This window comes from Papio anubis, chromosome 9, assembly GCF_008728515.1.
Source record: "Papio anubis isolate 15944 chromosome 9, Panubis1.0, whole genome shotgun sequence".
Lineage (NCBI taxonomy): Eukaryota > Metazoa > Chordata > Mammalia > Primates > Cercopithecidae > Papio > Papio anubis.
Window position 1 is genome coordinate 23958751 of NC_044984.1, and position 19283 is coordinate 23978033.

The 19283-nt window shown below is 37.1% G+C and overlaps 2 protein-coding genes and 1 pseudogene across 11 annotated transcripts in view; 2 read left to right on the top strand and 1 right to left on the bottom strand.

The window, feature by feature from the left end:
* The window catches only part of LOC101019445 (lymphoid-restricted membrane protein), an 85690-nt gene extending 83377 nt beyond the window's left edge, over window positions 1–2313 (top strand). Inside the window, exon 26 of the mRNA XM_021922122.2 lies at window positions 2287–2313. The gene's annotated coding sequence lies outside the window, so the exon portion shown is untranslated. The remainder of the gene's footprint in view (window positions 1–2286) is intronic.
* Window positions 1–19283, top strand: part of LRMP (lymphoid restricted membrane protein) — a 56769-nt gene that overhangs the window by 34188 nt on the left and 3298 nt on the right. For all 10 annotated transcript variants that reach the window (XM_031650349.1, XM_031650350.1, XM_031650343.1 and 7 more), the window contains 10 exons: window positions 2287–2344; window positions 3765–3828; window positions 3914–3941; window positions 4210–4350; window positions 11090–11224; window positions 15395–15542; window positions 16415–16458; window positions 18036–18098; window positions 18205–18254; window positions 18556–18657. In XM_031650349.1, coding sequence (XP_031506209.1) covers window positions 2287–2344; window positions 3765–3828; window positions 3914–3941; window positions 4210–4350; window positions 11090–11224; window positions 15395–15542; window positions 16415–16458; window positions 18036–18098; window positions 18205–18254; window positions 18556–18657 — 833 coding nt within the window. The remainder of the gene's footprint in view (window positions 1–2286; window positions 2345–3764; window positions 3829–3913; window positions 3942–4209; window positions 4351–11089; window positions 11225–15394; window positions 15543–16414; window positions 16459–18035; window positions 18099–18204; window positions 18255–18555; window positions 18658–19283) is intronic.
* Window positions 6809–7989, bottom strand: LOC110740787 (annotated as a pseudogene).

The window sequence follows — 19283 nt, forward strand, 5'->3', positions numbered from 1 at the left end:
ATACGGTATAAATGCTATGTAAATAGTTATAATGACAAGAAATCTGTGTGTGTTCAGTACAGATACAACCATTGTAGGCCTAACTAGATTTTTTTTTTAGTTAAATCCATAGATGCAAACCCACAAATACAGAGGGCCAGCTGTATAGGTAGGATATAGTGTTGGCTAGTATATATGCTGAACATGGTTGCCCCTAGTAAAAAACGAACAGAAGAAGATTCAAGTCCTTTAGTCTTTCATAGGAGAATCCTCTGAGAAAAGAAAATTCCTTCTCATCTCAAAAAATATATAGACATAAAGACACTTTTTAAAATAATGGATCAATTTGCCATTGGAGGTTGTGGGACTGGTTAGGATGCTATGGCAATAATTCAGATGAGACGAAGGTAGTATGAATTTAGTGAAGGTGGAGAAAAGGAGATAAAGTTGAGAAATATTTAGGGGTAGAATTCACAGAGGATGATGACATGTCAGGGGTATGGGAAAAGGTAGATACCCAGACTTATGGCTTAACTTCCAGAATGAATAGAATAACATGACAGTAGGGAAGGAGGAAGGAGAGTAGAATTTGTGAGGCAAAATAAGATCAGTTTGAGACAAGTCAAATTTCAGGCTGAACTGAGACATTGATAGTCTGTAAGGAGATTTTATATACAGCTACACACCCATATTCACAAACTCACCTGTGCGGTTTTTGAAACCTGACATATATTTGTGTGTTATCAGCAAAAATCCAAGTGTGTGGATGAGATTTCCCAAGGACTGTGGCAGGAAGGAAGGGAGCACTGAGGATATGGCTAACAATATCTGCTGGAGAAGGCAGAGGAGACTGGGAAGTGGCTGTTGTAGTGATGTGAGGCTGGGGCATCAGAAGAGGGAAATTGAGGGAAAAAAAATCTTCAAGAAGAAGAGATGTATCGATCATTTTAGATGCTATAGTAAGGTCAGTAAGATAAAGATTGAAAATTATCCACTGGATTTGGCAATAGGGAGTTCAGATAGCTGGTGAGAACACTTTCGTTGGAGTGTTATGTAAGGGAGTAGAACAGTTAATTGATCACGAATGGCAGAGGAAGAACTGGAAACAGCAGCCACACACAGCTCCTTATGTGTGACCTTAAAACATATCTGTATGCAGTAAAAGCCTAACATAACACTGTCTTAAAGACGCAGCCATCTTTGTCACAGTTTCTCCAAAAACTATCTAGACAGCCTCATGTGCTAGCCCCATATCACCCACACCTTACCTCTTCATCCATCCAGTCCTACCTCTTCATCAAACTTTAGCATGTTTCTTGTCTGCAGAAATTCCATGCTACTCAAGTCGTGCTGTCATGGTGCCACTCTCCTTCCTTTTTTTTTTTTTTTTTTTTTTTAATTGAGACAGAGCCTTGCACTGCTGCCTAGGTTGGAATGCAGTGGCGTGATCTCGTTTCACTGCAACCTCTGCCTCCCCATTTCAAGTGATTCTCCTGTCTCAGCCTTCAGCCTAGCTGGGATTATAGGCCCGGACCACCGCTGCTGGCTAATTTTTGTATTTTTAGTAGAGACCGGGTTTCGCCATGTTGGCCAGGATGGTCTTGAACTCCTGACTTCAGGTGATCCACCTGCCTCAGCCTCCCAAAGTGCTGAGGTTACAGGCGTGAACCACCGCGCCCGGCCGTCTCCTTCCTTTTCAGAGCACTTGTTTATCTCATTTATTTGGCAATTAATCCTAGTTTGCATTGTGGTAATTCGCAGCATGTTTGCATATTTTCGGGTATTTACGTCCTTTTGGCTTCAACTAGATTGGAAGGCCCCTTGCAGCCAATTTTATTTCCTTCTTAACAGCATTAAAAACTGTAGAGCTGGGGTCCCCAGTCCCTGAGCCAGGAATCAGAACCCATTCGAGGCTGTTAGGAATTGCGCCGCACAGCAGGAAGTGAGCGGCAGGCCAGGGAGCATGACCACCTGACCTCCGCCTCCTGTCAAATCGGCGGTGGCATTACATTCCCACGAACCCTATTGTGAACTGTGCAAGCGAGGTGTCTAGATTGCATGTTCCTTAGGAGAATAACGCCTGATGAGCTGAGGTGGAACAGTTTCCTCCCGAAACTATTTCCCCCTCACTCCACCCCCGTGGAAAAACCGTCTTCCAGGAAACTGGTCCCTGGGACCAAAAAGGTTGGGGACTGCTGTTATAGAGTGTTTTTGTCAGAGTAGGCTTAGGAGAGGACAGGAAGTAGGAAAATGACTGGTTATGAAGTATTTCCACTTATGTACAGCGGTAAAATCTTATGATTTTAGGAAGCCAAAGAGGAGCCAGAAACAATAGAAGAACATAAAAAAGAACGTGCTTCAGGAGGTAAGGAATATTTCTGTCAATCCCCATGTGAATTTTTGTTCTCTACTGATATTTGTGTGGGTGAAATCTGTCCGAATAAAGGTATATCACAAATTCTGCATCTCTGGATAAGGTTAATAGGACCAATTATTGATTCCATTTGTATCATTTTCAAAAAGCCACATTTGCATTGTGTTGACTGTTCGATCCCAGAAAATTTGTAATAACTGGTGCTCTATTTTGAACTAAGAACCAAGTCAATATTGGTAGCAAATGCTATGGTCTACTTTGAGTTCTTTTTCAGTATCCCATCTAAAAGTAAAGCCACTATTTACAGAATAAGTGCTAATATGCCTTCCCCCTTAGCCTACCCCCATTAGGATGGAATAGGGGATAGAGTTCAGGCTTTGGAGAAATAGAGAGTCTACATGGGATCAATCTCTGACTAGCTATGTGATCTTGGAAAGTTACTTAACCTCAAGTCTCAATTTTCTCATTTGCAAGAGGAAAATGAAGAGAAGGAAAATACGCTTAACTGAGAATACATTCTATGCTAAGAACTAGGCTAACTCCGTGTGCATAGTTTTATTTAGTCCTCCAAATACTATGTGAGGTGGTAAATTGTGATTCAGTTGCCTAGCCTATAAAATGTGGACAATAAAAGTATCTACAACAGAAGATTTGCTGTGAGGATTGAATAAATTAATATGTATGAAGCACTTAGAAAAGTGTCCGGCACCAAAGTTCTCATAAAAGTTAGTTAATATGATAAAAAAAATTATCAATCATCTTGTAGATGGCTTAATGAGTTTGTGACTTGTTCAAGATCACATAACTGTAAGATTCAAACAAAGCTCAGATTTAAACCAAGTTTGTTTGACTTTAAATCCAATGCTCTTAATAACTAATACATAGTTCTTGGTAAAGTTGTCATAACATCATATGTGTAAAATGCTTTGCTGTGGGACTGGCAATATAATAAAGCCATGGTTGATGCCATGTTTATTGTCACTGTTATTGTTACCAGTATTATTATTACTACAACTATTATTACTACTACTGTTCCTGCTACTGTTAATAAAGCCTCGATCCAAAGAAGAACCAGGATACCAGTAGGAAGTTTAGGCTTTTAGCCATGGGATCAAGTATGACAAACATGCAAATGCAAAGAGAACAAATTGGGCTGTTGCTTGATTCTGAAACATCTTTAAGTCTGAAAGACTATTCACATGCTGAGGTATAAACCAATGATTTTAATGTCATTGTGATCCCAATAGCTTAGCATAACATTATAATTTAAGTGCACACATTATTAGCTGGCTATCATCTCAGACATATTTAAATGAAATACTTTTGTTTAGTGGAGATACAACATTAGATCAAATGTGCTTTTATATGTTAAGCCTTTTTAACCAAATAATATTTTATTGTCTTTTAATAGACTCTGTGGTTTCCCCTCTTCCTGTAACCACTGTGAAATCGGTTAACTTTAGACAAAGTGAGAAGTAAGTGCTTCTTCATGTAGCAGGTTAACGTGTTTTATTTTTCTGTTGGACTATGTTCAAATATATTTTTTGTCTTATCCTACAGCACTTCTGCTAATGAGAAGGAGGTGGAGGTGAGTTTAAAGCAAATTTTTTTTTTCCTTTTAAAGAAGTGTTCCAGACTCACCTGCTACAGTCACTTCATGCTTTGGCACAAGCTCTCATGTGCTCGGTGTCGGTCTGGCTTGGCTGTGACTCAGTGCAGGTGAACCCTGTGTATGTCAGCATTATGTTGTTGGGGGCAGAAAGAAATGCCTCTGTATAAAACAGTATTAAACTGAAACATCTCACCACATCCAGTTTTCTCTCCTCCTCCTCACCCTCACATTATTTTGACAACAGGCAGAATTTCTCAGATTATCTTTGGGATTTAAGTGTGACTGGTTTACCTTGGAGAAGAGAGTGAAGCTTGAAGAGAGGTCCCGTGACTTGGCAGAAGAAAATTTGAAGAAAGAAATCACTAACTGTTTAAAACTATTAGAGGTGAGAATCAGAACATTTGGGATATAAACATTTGGTCTAAGCCAGGCACAGTGGCTCACACCTATAATCCCAGCACTTTTGGAGGCCAAGGCAGGAGGATCACTTGAGGCCAGGAGTTCAAGATCAGCCTGGGTAACATAGTGAGACCCCATCTCTACAAAAAAAAAAAAAAAAAAAAAAAAAAAAATTAGCCAGATGCGGTGTTGTGCACCTGTAGTCCCAGCCACTTGGGAGGCTGAGGCAGGAGGATCATTTGAGCCCAGGAGTTGGAGATTGCAGGGAGCTATAATCACACCATTGCCTACCAGCTTGGGTGACAAAGTGAGACCCTGTCTCAAAAACAAAACAAAAAACACCCACAGAAAACATCTGGTCATATTTTTAATAACACTTTCGTAAGTACATAAGAAATTACTTGTATGACCCAAACCGCTACCAGGTACCAAGCTCTGCCTGACCCAAATGTGAATCATAGAAAGTAAAAAAGCAGGACCAGGCTGAAATAAAAGTTTCACTAATAAGAGTATCAGCAATAAAATGAAAAATGTCTTTTTAAAGTAGGTTGCATGAGTCATCTGCCTTTTCTCTGGATTTTCAAATTTCAGGCAGAAGAGGAATCATGCAAAAAACTGAGCAATAGGAAATAATATCAATTTTAAGCTTCAAAGAAGAGAATCGAGTTTATTTCCATTTATGATTAACTGAGGAAAGGGAATGGTAACTGATTCAGTCTTGCAGATGATGGGCAAGCCTGCTGTAGGGTACTGAGAGAAGAATGGGGGTGCATAGGAGTGTAACAACTACTGTTATCCTTCCGTATAGTGAAGTTACCATACATTTAGAGATGAGCTGGAAAATTAGTAGGCTTAGTTTTGGATGAAGGACATTAAAATTCAGAAACCATGGAAAAGAATCATGTTATTTTTTACTGTGATAAAATATGTAACATAAAATTTATCATCTTGAACATCTTCAAGTGCACAGTTCAATGTAAGTTTATTTACATTGTTGCAAAACAGATCTTGAAACTCTGTACCTGTTAATTTCCCTTTTCCTCCTTACCCCATCCCCTGGCAACCACTATCCTACTGACTATGAATTTGACCACTTTAGGGACTTGCATAAGTGGATTCATACATTACTTGTCTTTTGTAACTGGCTTATTTCACTTAGTATAATGTTTTCAAGGCTTATCCATATTATAGCATGTGAGCGGATTTCCTTCTTTTTAAAAGCTCAATAAAATTCTCTTGTAGCTATCAATTTTTGCTTATCTATTTATCCATTGATGGGCATTTGGGTTGCATCCACTTCTTGGCTATTGTGAATAGTGCTGTTAGAAACATAGGTGTGTAAATATCTCTTGGAGACCCTTGGAGACCTTGCTTATAGTTCTTTTGAGTATATCTGGACTCAGGAGTGGGCTTGCTAGGTCATATAGTAATTCTATTTTTAATTTTTTAGAAACCACTGTACTGTTTTTCATAGCAGCTCTATCATTTTAGATTGTTACCAACAAGTGCACAAAGGTTCCAGTTTCTCCAAATCTTCACCAACACTTGTTATTTTCTGTTTGATTTTATGATAGCCACCCTAATGGGTGTGAAGTAGTATCTTATTGTGGTGTGGTTTATATTTCTCTAATGGATAATGATATTGTGCCTCTTTTTATGTGCTTGTTGGCCATTTGTATATCATCTTTGGAAAAATATCTATTAAAGTCCCTTTCTATTTTCTTTGCAGAAAAAAAATTTATTTATAAAAGTACAGTTTCAGGGCTGGGCACGGTGGCTCACTCCTATAATCCCAGCACTTCAGGAGACTGAGGTGGGCAGATCACCTGAGGTCAGGAGTTTGACACTAGCCTGGACATGGTGAAACCCTGTCTCTATTAAAAATACAAAAATTAACTGGGCCTGGGCGTGGTGGCTCACGCCTGTAATCCCAACACTTTGGGAGGCCAAGGCAGGTAGATCATCTGAGGTCAGGAGTTTGAGACCAGCCTGGCCAACATGGTGAAACACTGTCTCTACTAAAAACACAAAAATTAGCCAGGCATGGTGGAGGGCGCCTGTAGTCCCAGCTACTTGGGAGGCTGAGGCAGGAGAATCACTTGAATCTGGGAGGCAGAGATTGCAGTCAGCTGAGATCACACCACTGTACTCAGCCTGGGCAATAAGAGTGAAACTCCGTCTTAAAAAAGAAAAAAAAATTAACTTGGCATGGTGGCACACACCTATAATCTCAGCTACTTGGGAGGCCGAGACAGGAGAATTGCTTGAACTCAGGAGGTGGAGGTTGCAGTGAGCCCAGATCGCGCCATTGCACTCCAGCCTGGGCGACAGAGCAAGACTCTATCTCCAAAAAAAAAAAAAAAAAAAAAAAAGTACAGTTTTAGAAGGTAACATAGTAGCATAAAAGTAATCTTTCTAGAGGCGTATTTTAGTAGACTGGTCTCTCATTCCTGGTGGAGGAACTTCTCTCATTGATGGTTGATATTTTACAGATGGTTTTCAGCTCCCAAAAGTGTTCCTGCTTTAAATAACACCTGGAATTCTGGATGAATCATATGTTTCCTTTACGTTTGGTTCTTTCTCCTGAACATCTGAATACTTCTGATGAAATAGCTGCATTCCTAAGGGAAGACTGTTCTCTCCTTATGTTCATAATATTTTGTTTGTAGTTGCTTCATTTGGTGACTCTAACCAAAGCAGTTCATCCTGGACATCAGTCAAACACTGCCATTTCTTTTTGATATCTGAAATTACCTTAGCATTCTTCTTTTTCAGATTTTTCAATATCTGGACTTTTTAAACATTTTGTTGAGTTATTATTTACTATTAAAATAAAATTTATTGATGGCTTTCTTACAAATTTTAGATTCTATTCTATGTTTATACTGGACGAGGGTTTTCTCAAATGCAGGCAAAACAATATTCAATTCCATGATGTTGTTGGTTTTCTTTCCTTCTAGACACTAAATATGCACAATGTTGGAAATATCTGAGACTATGGCTTCACTTCTTGATAACTTTCTTTTGCCATAAGATGTATTCCCTTTTTTTCTGAGTTTTTGCTCGACTTTCTGTTGTCAGTGTGTCTTTTTCAACAGATGGCTGGGCACTAATGGGTCCTATCTTTTTGGAAGTGACTGAGTCAGCTGGTTTCTCTGAAAGGTCTGAAGATGCTGCAGTTGGAATAGCCTTGTGTTGTTGGGTCCTTATTTTCTCCACTGATTTAACTTTTCTTCTCACATCACTTTCTTCAGTGCTTTCAGACTCATTGCTAATGGGTTTGAGTTTTCTTCCTGGCGTTTTTGCACTCATTTTTGCAGATTCATTTTCACTTCCTTCATTTTCAGAAGTGCTTGAGCTTCTTTTTGCTTCTTTTCCTAGAGGAGTTGAAGTGATAGATAATCCACAATATTTGGAGAATTCTTCATTGGCATACATAGATGAGCTGTGTAAAGAAGGATCAAAGGTTTCATAAGGTTCTTCATCTTTCTTATTTTCAACAAGCCTGCCAATTCTTCAGACGGCAGAATTACATAGGGAAATCAAACACATTGGTAGGCTTGCACTTTTGACAAGCTTTATCTTTCATAGAATGTGTTCTTCATAAAATGTTCTTGAATATCATGGACCTGCATGCCCGGGAGGCTGCACTCAATGTGGCAGGGCCTTCAGACCACTCTCTTTCCATTTTTTAATTGAGTTATTTGGATTTTTAATTGTTGAGTTGCAGAAGTTCTTTACATATTGTGGCTATTAACCCATAATTTATCAGTTGTATGGTTTGAAAATATTTTCTCCCATTCTATAGGTTGCCTTTTCTGTTGACTGGGTCCTTTGATGCATAAAGACTTTTAAATCTGATGTAGTTTCATTCGTCTATTTTCACTTTTGTTATCTGTGCTCTCGGTGTTATATCCAAGAAATCATTGCCAAAACCAATGTCCTGAAGCTTTTCCCTTATGTTCTCTTCTAGAAGTTTTCTAGTTTGGGGTCTTACTTTTAGGTATTTAATCCATTTTTGGTTTTTATATATGATGTAAGGTAAGGGTCCATCTTCATTCTTTTGTATGTGGATATTGAGTTTTCTCAGCAATATTTTGTTGAAGAGACCATCCTTTCCTCATTGTGCATTCTTGGCACCCTGGTTGAAGATCATTTCATATACATTTATTTCTGGGCTTTTAATTCTATTCCATTGGTCTATATGTCTGTTTTTATGCCAGTACCACACTGTTTAATTATTGTAGCATTGTAATATGTTTTAAAATTAGGAAGCCTGAGCCCTCTTCCTTTTTCTTTTTCGAAAGTGTTTTGGCTATTAGAGTCCCTTTAGATTCCATATGAATTTTGGGATAAATTTTTCTATTTCTGCAAAAAAAAAAACAAAAAAAACAAAAAAAATGCCATTGGGATTTTGATAGAGACACCCTTGAATCTGTATATCACTTTGGGTAGTATAGATATCTTAACAAAATTAGGTCTACCAACCCTTGAACACAAGATGTATTTCCATTTATTTATGTCTTCTTTAATTTTTTTCAGCAATGTTTTGTGGTTTTCAGTGTACAGCTCTTTTATCTCCTTTGTTAGGTTTATTCCTAAGTATTTTATTCATTTTGATGCTATTGTAAAGGGAATTTTTTTCTTGATTTCCTTTTTGGAAATTGTTAGTGTGTAGAAAGACAACTAATTTTTTGTGTTAATTGTGTACCCTACAATTTTGTTGAATGTGTGTATCAGTTCTAACAGATTTTTTGGTGGAATTTTTAGTGTTTACTATGTATGAGATCATATCATCTACAAACAGAAATAATTTTACTTCTTCCTTTCTGATTTGGATAACGTTTCATTATTTTCCTTGCCTAATTGTTCTGGCTAGAACTTCCAGTACTATGTTGAATAATAGTGGTGACAGTGGGCATCTTCACCTTGTTCCTGACTTTAAGGAATAAGCTTTCAGTCTTTCACCACTGAGTATAATTGTAGTGGGGTTTTCATATATAACTTTTATTAGGTTAAGGACATTTTCTTCTATTTCTAGTTTTCTTAATTAGCACTTCAGTGACATAGTAAAAATAATCTGTATGGTTTTTCACACCTTTTTGTTAGTATTCCTAGTTTTTGTGTTTTTTAATCAGAAAAGTGTGTTCAATCTTATCACATGCTTTTTCTGCATCAGTTGAAATGACCATATGGCTTTTGTCCTCCTTTTTGTTAATGTGGTATATTATATTAATTGATTTTCATATGTTAAATCGCCCTTATAATATAGAAATAAACCCTACTTGTACATGATGTATAATCCTTTTTATGTGCTGTTGAATTCAGGCTACTAGTATTTTGTTGAGAATGTTTACATTAATATTTATCAGAGATACTGGTCTGTAGTTTTTTTTTCTTTAATGCCTTTTTCTGGCTTTGGCATTAAGGTAATGTGGACTTCATGGAATGAGCTTGGAAGTATTCCTCTTCAATTTTTGGGAAGAGTTTTATGAAGACTGGCATTAATTCTTTAAATGTTTGGTAGAATTCCCTAGTGAAGCCATTCAGCCATGGATTTTCTTTTTGGGTGATGTTTGATTACTGATTCAATCTTCTTACTAGTTATGGGCCTGTTCAGATTCTCTATTTCTTCATGGTTTAATCCTGGGTGACCATACTCTGTTTTGCTAACAATTAATATCTGCTCTTTCCTTCCCGACTGCAGGTAGTGGTTTAAACCACTTAATAAACTGTAGTCTGACAATTGCCATTCTAGTTGGTTAGCAACTCTCTGACTACAACTTATCCATATCTGTCTGTTTCAAAAGTGCCTGTCCTTCATTGAGCACCAAATGTGCAACAAGCAGTTAGCATCTCTTACCTCTCATATGACAGTATTCCTGGAGAGGATATGTGACTGTCCCGATTGGACAGATGAGGAAACAGAAAATCAGAAAGGTTGAATTTTTTTTTAACATTTCTAAAATTATGATGCAATTTATAGTTGGTGGTGCCTAATGGTTTTATTGACAGCCTTTTCTTTCTTAATGATATACAAAAATCATGGTATCTCTTATAATTCATGTTGTTTTAGATTTGGGAAAGTTTTAGAAACTTGCTCACAATCACATAGGTAATGAGCAGTGTCATGTCTGCTTCCAAATCTGTTATTCACTTAATCCTGTCTATACTCTGGTGAGAAGGATGTTCATCAGGAAGGGCATCATATTGTGTAAAGGGCACAGGATTGAGAGGAAAATTCATAAGGCAATGAATGCATATTCACCTAGCCATCCCAATCATACTTTATCATTCATGGAAGAACAAGCATAGTTGTCAGAGACATTGTTAATTCCAGTATGTTTGGTTACGTTTCTTAAAATTCCAACCTATGCTCCTTATATGATATTCACCTCTTTTATAAGCATAATCTCTTTACCATTGTCAATTAATTGTAGCCCATCCTATTAGCTGTAGAAAGAAAGATGTGGCAAATTTGGGAAGTAAAGAAAAAAGGGATCAAGAATAGACATGAAAGATTTGTGATCACCTGCATATATCTACCCAGTACCCAACATAGATAATAATATATCAGTATCATTCATTATTGGCCTTTGCTGCTGCTTTTCATCTTCCACCAAAATAATTGAGATTAGAATGTCATCCACATTTGCAACTTAGTGTTAGAATCACTCGCTGAATGCTTGTTTTGGATATCTTTTAATATGCTATTTTCTGTACAGTCTTTAACATCTCTGTGTGAAGATGACAACCAGGCACAGGAAATCATTAAGAAGCTGGAGAAGAGTATAAAGTTTCTTAGCCAGTGCACAGCACGAGTGGCCAGTAGGGCTGAGATGTTGGGAGCCATCAATCAGGTAACCTGTCTTCATTTCTCTGGTTAGAATGAAATTACAAAAAAGATTCATTTTTCCTGAGACTATGGATTTCTCATTTCTAGGAATAAGTTTTAAAAATATTTTTGTTGTATAAGACATATGTGTTTAATATAGAAAGAAATGGAATGTACAAATAAAAAATGTAAAAAAAATCTAATAACACGAGCCAGTGACAATCATAAAAATTTTGTGATAAATTCTTCAAGATGTATAGTGTTATATATAGTGTTTATAATCCCTTATATAGTATTATAATCTGCTTTTTATTCATCATATAACATAGGTAACTTTCTGTGTGATATAAATATATATGCACATATCACCATTTTATGGTATTCTACTGGTTGAGTAGACATAAATTATTTAACCAATTCTTTGTATTCAATCATTTCAGGATGTTCTTGATATTTTTCTGATATAAACAATATTACAGTAAATATCCTTGTATATGCATCTGTGTGTACTTGTCCTTAGAGAAGTAGAATTCCAAAATTTCTTTGTAGGCAAACCTGGGGAGGTATAAATTTTTAAAATCTATACCTAAGCAGACTTGTTAAAATATATTTTCTTAAGGAGAAATTTAATTGTGGTGGTAATTTTAGTTTGATCATTTGTTATACATTTTTACAACTTAGCTCCTTTTTAACCCCTCACTAGAGAATACTGTTATTCTTTGTTTCATTTTTACTAAAGTTATATATGCACATAGTTTTTTAAAAGGTCAATCAGCTCTATAAGCCTTACTAATTTTGTATGATCCAGAGAAACAACTTTCAACTCTTTTGTCTTATTTGTTTTGTATTTGCATTCACATTTTTAAATAACATGCTCATGCAGTCATTTAGTGATTTATTTTCAGTTTTAGGCATTATCTGTTGCTCTTCTGCTATGAAGATATTTAGTTCTTGTATCAATCTCTGGCCCCTCACACCTTTTCACTGTCCCTCACGCTACTGTTGGCCACCCTGCTTTCCTGGCCAAGCTTATACTCCACAGTTAAACATAGTTTTCACTACCTTGCACGACCCCTCAACACTTTTCCCTTTCTTGCTTTGTCTTACTCATTTGGTGAATCTACAAGTAAATCTGCTTCTCCCTCTCATGCCTGCAGAGCTGGAAAATGTCACATTCCCATGCTGACCTGTTTCTCTTTGAATTCATTATCACCAGCCTCAAGTGGGTTCGTGGGGCTTCCCCTCAATCACCCTCCTTCTCTCTTAAACATCAGTTTCCCAGCCTTTCCTTTCTCCTCAAACCACTCTCATGTCTTTCCCCATATTCTCTCTCAAACACAGGTAATGACTTTGCTTCCAACCTCACTGAGGAAACTGGGACAATCAAAGGAAACTGCCGCAAAGCCTCCCGGCGTGTGAACCCTTACACACTCCCTTGCTCTTGTTCCTGAAGATGCATTGTCTCTAACCCTATCCCCTCTGTAGATGAGAGCCTTCCCCAGTAATTTACTCAGAGTCATGGGACCAAATTCTCCTGACTTTTCTTCTTTTACATTTTCTCCACTCTACTGAACCATTTCTGTCAGCACACAAATAATATGTTGTTTTCTAGATGAGAATAATAACACAAAACAAACACAAACAAAATAACCTTTCATCCTTTCTTTTCTGGCCACCACCCTGTTTCTCTGCTCCCATTTACAGCAAACCTCGACAGAATGGTACTCACTGTGTTCAGTCTTCCTCCTCCCATATTCTCTCAAACCCAATCTAAATCAGCCTTTTGCTTCCACAAAGCAGATTTTTCCAAGGTCATTAGTGACCTCCACATTATGAAATTCAGTTTCTCAGTCCTCATCTGGCATGGCTGATGTCTTCCTCTTCCTGGAAACGCTTTCCTCACTTAACTTCCAGACGTCACGCCCCCTGGCTTCTCTGTACATCATGCACTGCTCCTTCCAGGCTTCCTGCAGTCCTACCCCTTCTCCCGGACCTCTGAGTATTGAAGAGCCGCGGGACTCCACTCGTGCGCATCTGATCTCCATGTGCACGCCATCCCTCTGTGATCCCGTGCAGTCACCTGAGGACTCTCAAATTCTTATGTTTAGCCTAATCCACTCCCCTGAGCTCCAGACCAGGGTATGCTACTGCTGACTCAACAATCCCACTTGGATGTTTTATCACCTCAAACCTAACATTCAAAACTGAAGTGTTCACGGTCCCCCCGCCAAATCTTACCCCATGCATAAGTTCCTTACTTCACTCAAGGGCAGCTCTGTCCTTTTAGTTGCTCAGGCCAAAATAGGGGCAGAGGGAGTTGGAGTAATTCTCAACACCTTTCTCTCTCACTTCACATTAAATCCTACAGAAACCCTATTGGCTGAATTGTCAGAATATATTCAGAATTCAACCACTTATTTCCCTTTCGACTGTTACCATCTTGATCTAAGCCTCTATTCTATTTTGTCCAGATTAATGCAATAGGTTCCTATATGGTCTCCCTGCTTCCATCCAATTCCAATCCCTCCTCCCAACATAGTCTGTTCTTAATAAAGGAGCCACAGTAATCCTTTTAAAACTTAGATTGTGTTACTTTTTGGTTCAGTGTCCTAAAGGTCCTCACTTTACTTGGAGTAAAACCCAATGTCTTACTGTGGTTTGAAAGGATGTGTGGCCAGGTGCAGTGGCTCACGCCTGTAATCCCAGCACTTTTGGGGGCTAAGGCGGGCAGATCACGAGGTTAGGAGTTTGAGACCAGCCTGGCCAACATGGCAAAACCTCATCTACTAAAAATACAAAAATTAGCCAGGCGTGGTGGCACGTGCCTGTAATCTCAGCTACTCGGGAGACTGAGGCAGGAGAATCGCTGGAACTTGGGAGGCAGAGGTTGCAGTGAGCCAAGATCGTGCCATTGCATGCCAGCCTGGGCAACAAAAGCAAAACTGTCTGGAAAAAAAAAAAGGGCAAAAGACTTCAGTAGACATTTCTTCAAAGAAGATACACAAATGGTCAATAAGCAGGTAAAAAGATGCTTATATGTATTAGGAAAATGCAAATCAAAACCACAATGAGATACCACTTCACACCCACTAGGATGTCTATTGTGAAAGAAGAAAGGAAGGAAGGAAGGTGGGAAGGAAGGAAGTAAGGAGGGAGGGAGGAAGCAAAGAAGGAATAGTGTTGGTGAGGATGTGGGGAGACTGCAAACACTGTACGTTGCTGGGAGATGTGAAATGGTTCAGCCACTGTGGAAAACAGTTTGGTGGATCCTTAAAAGTTAAACATAGAATATGTTTACTAATAATATGTTTAAAAGTTTAAGAATATAGTTAAAAGTTAAACATATTAGTTTTGTTTAACTTTTAACTAATATGTTTACCTTTTAATATGACTCAGCAATTCCATTCCTAGATGTATACCCAAAAGAATTAAAAACAGACACTCAGATACTTGTAAACAAATATTCACAGGACTATGAACATTCAAATGTTTCACTGGGGGGTACTCCTAATGTCATTAGTTATAGGACTTTTTTCTTAGAATATTAGAATCTCCAGAGAAAAACCTTCCAACTGCCTGCCTTGAGGGTGTAACTCTGGCTGCCAGTGTTTGGAAGCTGGAAGGAGGAATAAGGCTGGATCTCAATATTCAATATGCATATAGATTTTTGCTTAAATCTATTGTTTTCAGCATGATTGATCCATCATCAGCTATCTGTTCTTTCCCAGTCCACGAACCTCAAGTCAACTCTCTCTAGATATCCACCTGTATACAGTCTTTCACCAAAATAGTGGGGAAAATTGCTCTGCTGGCCAGAGCAAGGAAGGGGATCTCTGGACCTAATTTTTTTTTTTTTTAAACACAGACTTTCAACTATTTCTTCTGTTCACACACCCACCTTCAACCTTACTGAGGTGCAATGTAGATTGCTTCTAGGCTTTTCTTATTGCCTTTTTTAGGGTTCAGCTTTTCCAGGTCTTAGTCATTTGCCACTAGTCCTTCTATCCAGCTTTCAAAGTCTTGTTGTCATATTCTGTTCTGTTTGCCCCTGTAGATGCATGTCTTTTTTTAAAAAAACCATTTATTGCCATTTTAATGGGATTTAGGAATGGAGTGAAGGTAAATGTGTTTAATTGCCATCTTTTAATTCAGAGTAGTATTTTCAATGTAAATGTGCTTGTTTTTCTCCTGCTAGGAAAGCCGGGTCAGTAAAGCAGTTGAAGTGATGATTCAGCATGTAGAAAACTTGAAGAGGATGTATGCCAAAGAGCATGCTGAATTAGAAGAACTGAAACAGGTTCTTCTGCAGAATGAAAGGTCTTTCAATCCTCTTGAAGATGATGGTAATAAAAGTTTATGAAAATAGTATGAGTTGTGTTTTTCTACGTTCTCTTTTTTGCTAAGTCTTATTATGACTTTAGTATAATAAAACTCTTAGGCTAAGTTTATATTAGAAAAATCACTCATTCTTGTTATTTATATAGCTAAAAGTAAGGTGCCAGAAAACAGGTTGGGGCACATGAAGGATTCTTTGGTAACGACACCAAAAATTTATTAACTCAATGTAGATTACTGAGATGACAGAATATATTTAATCCAACTCATGAAGTTGACCTTAGTGTTCCCCTATTTAGAATACATTCGAATTTTTCCACATGTAAAAAGTAAGGAGAAATAACTGAAATGGGTGCTCCCATTAGCAATGGTTTTGATTCCTCACGGAAGGAATGACCCTGGCACAGTAAGCTGATTGATGAACTGGAAAAGAGAGAAACATATGAGGCCATGGGGAATAACATGTGGTTTCTATAAATCTTACAATAGTTTTATTTAACATAAGCAATATGAACTTTTCTGAGCAGAATTCTTATTTCGAGAATCTGTTCCCTGTTCTAGAACAGTAACCTTATTTGATACTCTTCTGAACTGTACTTTTGGATTCCTTTCTCCAGCAGACGCACATGTAGTGCCTACCCTGTGCTAGCTAGGCATTGTGGACATCACAGTGACACAGAGGACTGTATTACATTGGTTAAGATTGTAATTGTTATGAAGCATTAAATGAATGATAAACAGATATTTATATTGCTCGGTAGTCTCTAAAGTCTTAATAAATATTTTCTGAATTTTGCTTTACCTTTAAAGAATTAAAACATTGCTTTAACATAAATGGCATGTGTAATAGCTAAAACGTGTCCATTGTTTTTCCTTTCAGATGACTGCCAAATTAAAAAACGTTCAGCTTCTCTAAACTCCAAGGTAATTAGCAATTCACTTAACAAATGTCTAGCAAACACTTGTAAGATGGTTTTAAAATGTTATTCGAAGCTTCAGGCCTTTATATGTAAATAACCAAATAGTGATTTTAATTCATATAGATGTATTTGTTTATCTAAGTATGCTTTTATACTCTCTGCTATATTTCTGTATCAATTAAGTGTGCCTGGCAGCATGAAGAAAGTCAGTATAACAATGGTTTCTCTCTGTTTTGCAAAACTGAAATTGGAAGTGGGTAACCCAACAATGGCACAGCAGCTTCACAAGATCCTGAGGGACCAGCCTCCTTCTTTCTTGCTGCCTCACTACCCTCAACCCTTGGCTTCTGCCTCAGGGTCTAAAATGGCTACTTCAGATCCAGGCACCAAGCCCCCATCATTACATCATCTCATTCCAAGAGAAAAAAAAGAAGCAATGACAAGCGTTCCCTCTCCCTGTAAAGACACTCCCTAGAAGTCCAAAATAACATTTCTCTTTCCATTCTTTGTTGCGAATGAGACTGGAAAATACAGTTTGTATTTGGGAGGCTTATTACTAAGAAGGAAGAATGTGATACTAAAGGTCACCAGCAGGTTTTGTCACAGTGTAAAAATGAGGGTTTCATAGATATACAGAATTTTTCAATAAGTGATTTTAAAATCATTCCATACAAATCCCTCTTTTTCAGACGAGGGAAGAGAAACACAGAAGTTAAGTGATCAGTTATGATCATGTATTGGTAGGAGCATGATTAGAAACCAAGTTTCCTGGGCCACGATTTCATATTCTTGATGCTCAACTAACCTATGAAATTAAAGTAGGGATGATGGTTTAAGAAAATGATTCACATGGAACCCCTTTAGTTTATTTATTACATTTTTAAAAATTTTGTATCCTGATGTACTTATTTAAACCTTAAGAACCACATAATACTTTTCTGTACATAATGCTTTTCTGTGCAAATCTCAAGAAACACATTCATTCATTAAAACATCATGACAATCCTTAAATGTGTTAAATGGAAAAAATGAAACTATGAACAAAAAAGCTATACATGTAGGTGCATATTTATCTCCTCTTGAGTTGGGAGAAATCTTTCTAAGCATAGAAGCAATGGTGGCAAAAGAGAAGAACAGATTTGGCTGGATTAACAATAAAACATTTCTGCCAGAAATATGAAAATTCAATTTAGACAAAATTCAATATAAACAAAATTTAGACAAAGGTGGTAAACATAAACAGGTGGTTCTCAGAGAAGATAAACACATGATTATTTAATGTAAAAAAGCAACGTTCAATGTTACTAGAAGTCAAATAATTGCAAACCCAAACAAGAAATCTTATATTTGTTTGATTGGCATAAATTATAATAATCCAACATTGAGTTAGGTGGAATATAAACTGGTAAAATAGTTCTGGAAGACAATTTGGCCACAAGAGGATCCTATAAGATATGTCTACTGTTTAACTCAGCAGTGGTCAAGTGCATGAATGTGCATGTGGAAGGATATTCATTGGTGCTGCATACAATGATAAATTATTGAGAGTTTTCTAAATGTACACTTTCCTCCTTCTGGTAGCCACCTTCTCTTCGAAGAGTGACTATTGCCTCTTTACCCAGAAATATTGGAAATGCAGGAATGGTAAGACAATTCCTAAGTGTTCTTAGTCAAAGGTAAATTCATTTTCATATGACAGAAAATATAAACGTATATTTTATCATTTCTTTTAACATTTGAACTTCTAAAGGTGGCTGGGATGGAAAATAATGATCGATTCAGTAGGAGGTCAAGCAGTTGGTAAGTGTAATTTTATGGTTCCTCTTTGGGAATCTTACTATTTTACACTTGGGCTAAACTAAATGAGTGTTTCAATTAAGTGATATAGTAATATTTGATTTGTACAAAGTGTAAACAGAATAATTATGTAAATTGGTATATAATTATGAAGTTTTTTATCATGAAGTAGGAAATCTGTGAATGTGCCAAGAAAAAAAAATTAGGACATATAATTTTGTATTTATTTAAGCAGTAGGAAATAAATTGATAATGGCGACAGATGTATTTGATTTGACAAGTGGCTATAATCATCTTTATTTAGGCGTATTTTGGGGTCAAAGCAGAGTGAACACCGTCCCTCATTACCTCGATTTATTAGCACCTATTCCTGGGCAGATGCTGAAGAAGAAAAATGTGAACTAAAGTAGGTGAAGCTCAGTGTGTTTATTAATCTGACATGAACTGGGACATAAACAGTGGGAATCACTTTTATTCCACGGAGATGCAATAATGCTGTATCATTAAAAAGATAATTCATTGTAAAATGCTTTTATTAACTAAAGCACAATAGAAATGTGATTTCTGAATAGTAATACATTCACTCTCATAGCTCTCAGAATGGCAAAGTTTGAGGTTTTAAGTTAGAAAAGACCCTGGAATTTGCCATATTTGTGAAGATAATTTTTTTCCTGTCCAGGTGTCTGTCCATAATGGGGAAAGGTCAATAAAGAGCCACAGAAGTAAAATGTCCATCTATTTTTATATATATATTTAAAACATGAGATATATAACATATGTATTATATAACATATAGGCACATATGTAACATGTATGTACATCTACCATTTATGTAAATGAAGAGTAGAGGAATACTGAATTGCTATCTCTGTACCTAGCAAACTAAACAAATATACTCCTATAGTGAAAGGTAGAGGGCAAGAAGGAGGGATATGCAGAAATGCTACCTCTAAGTCCTTGGGTGACATTAGAAAAAGTGCCTAACCTTAGTTGCTCTCAGTTTTCATATCTGTTAAAGTGAGGGATCTTAAG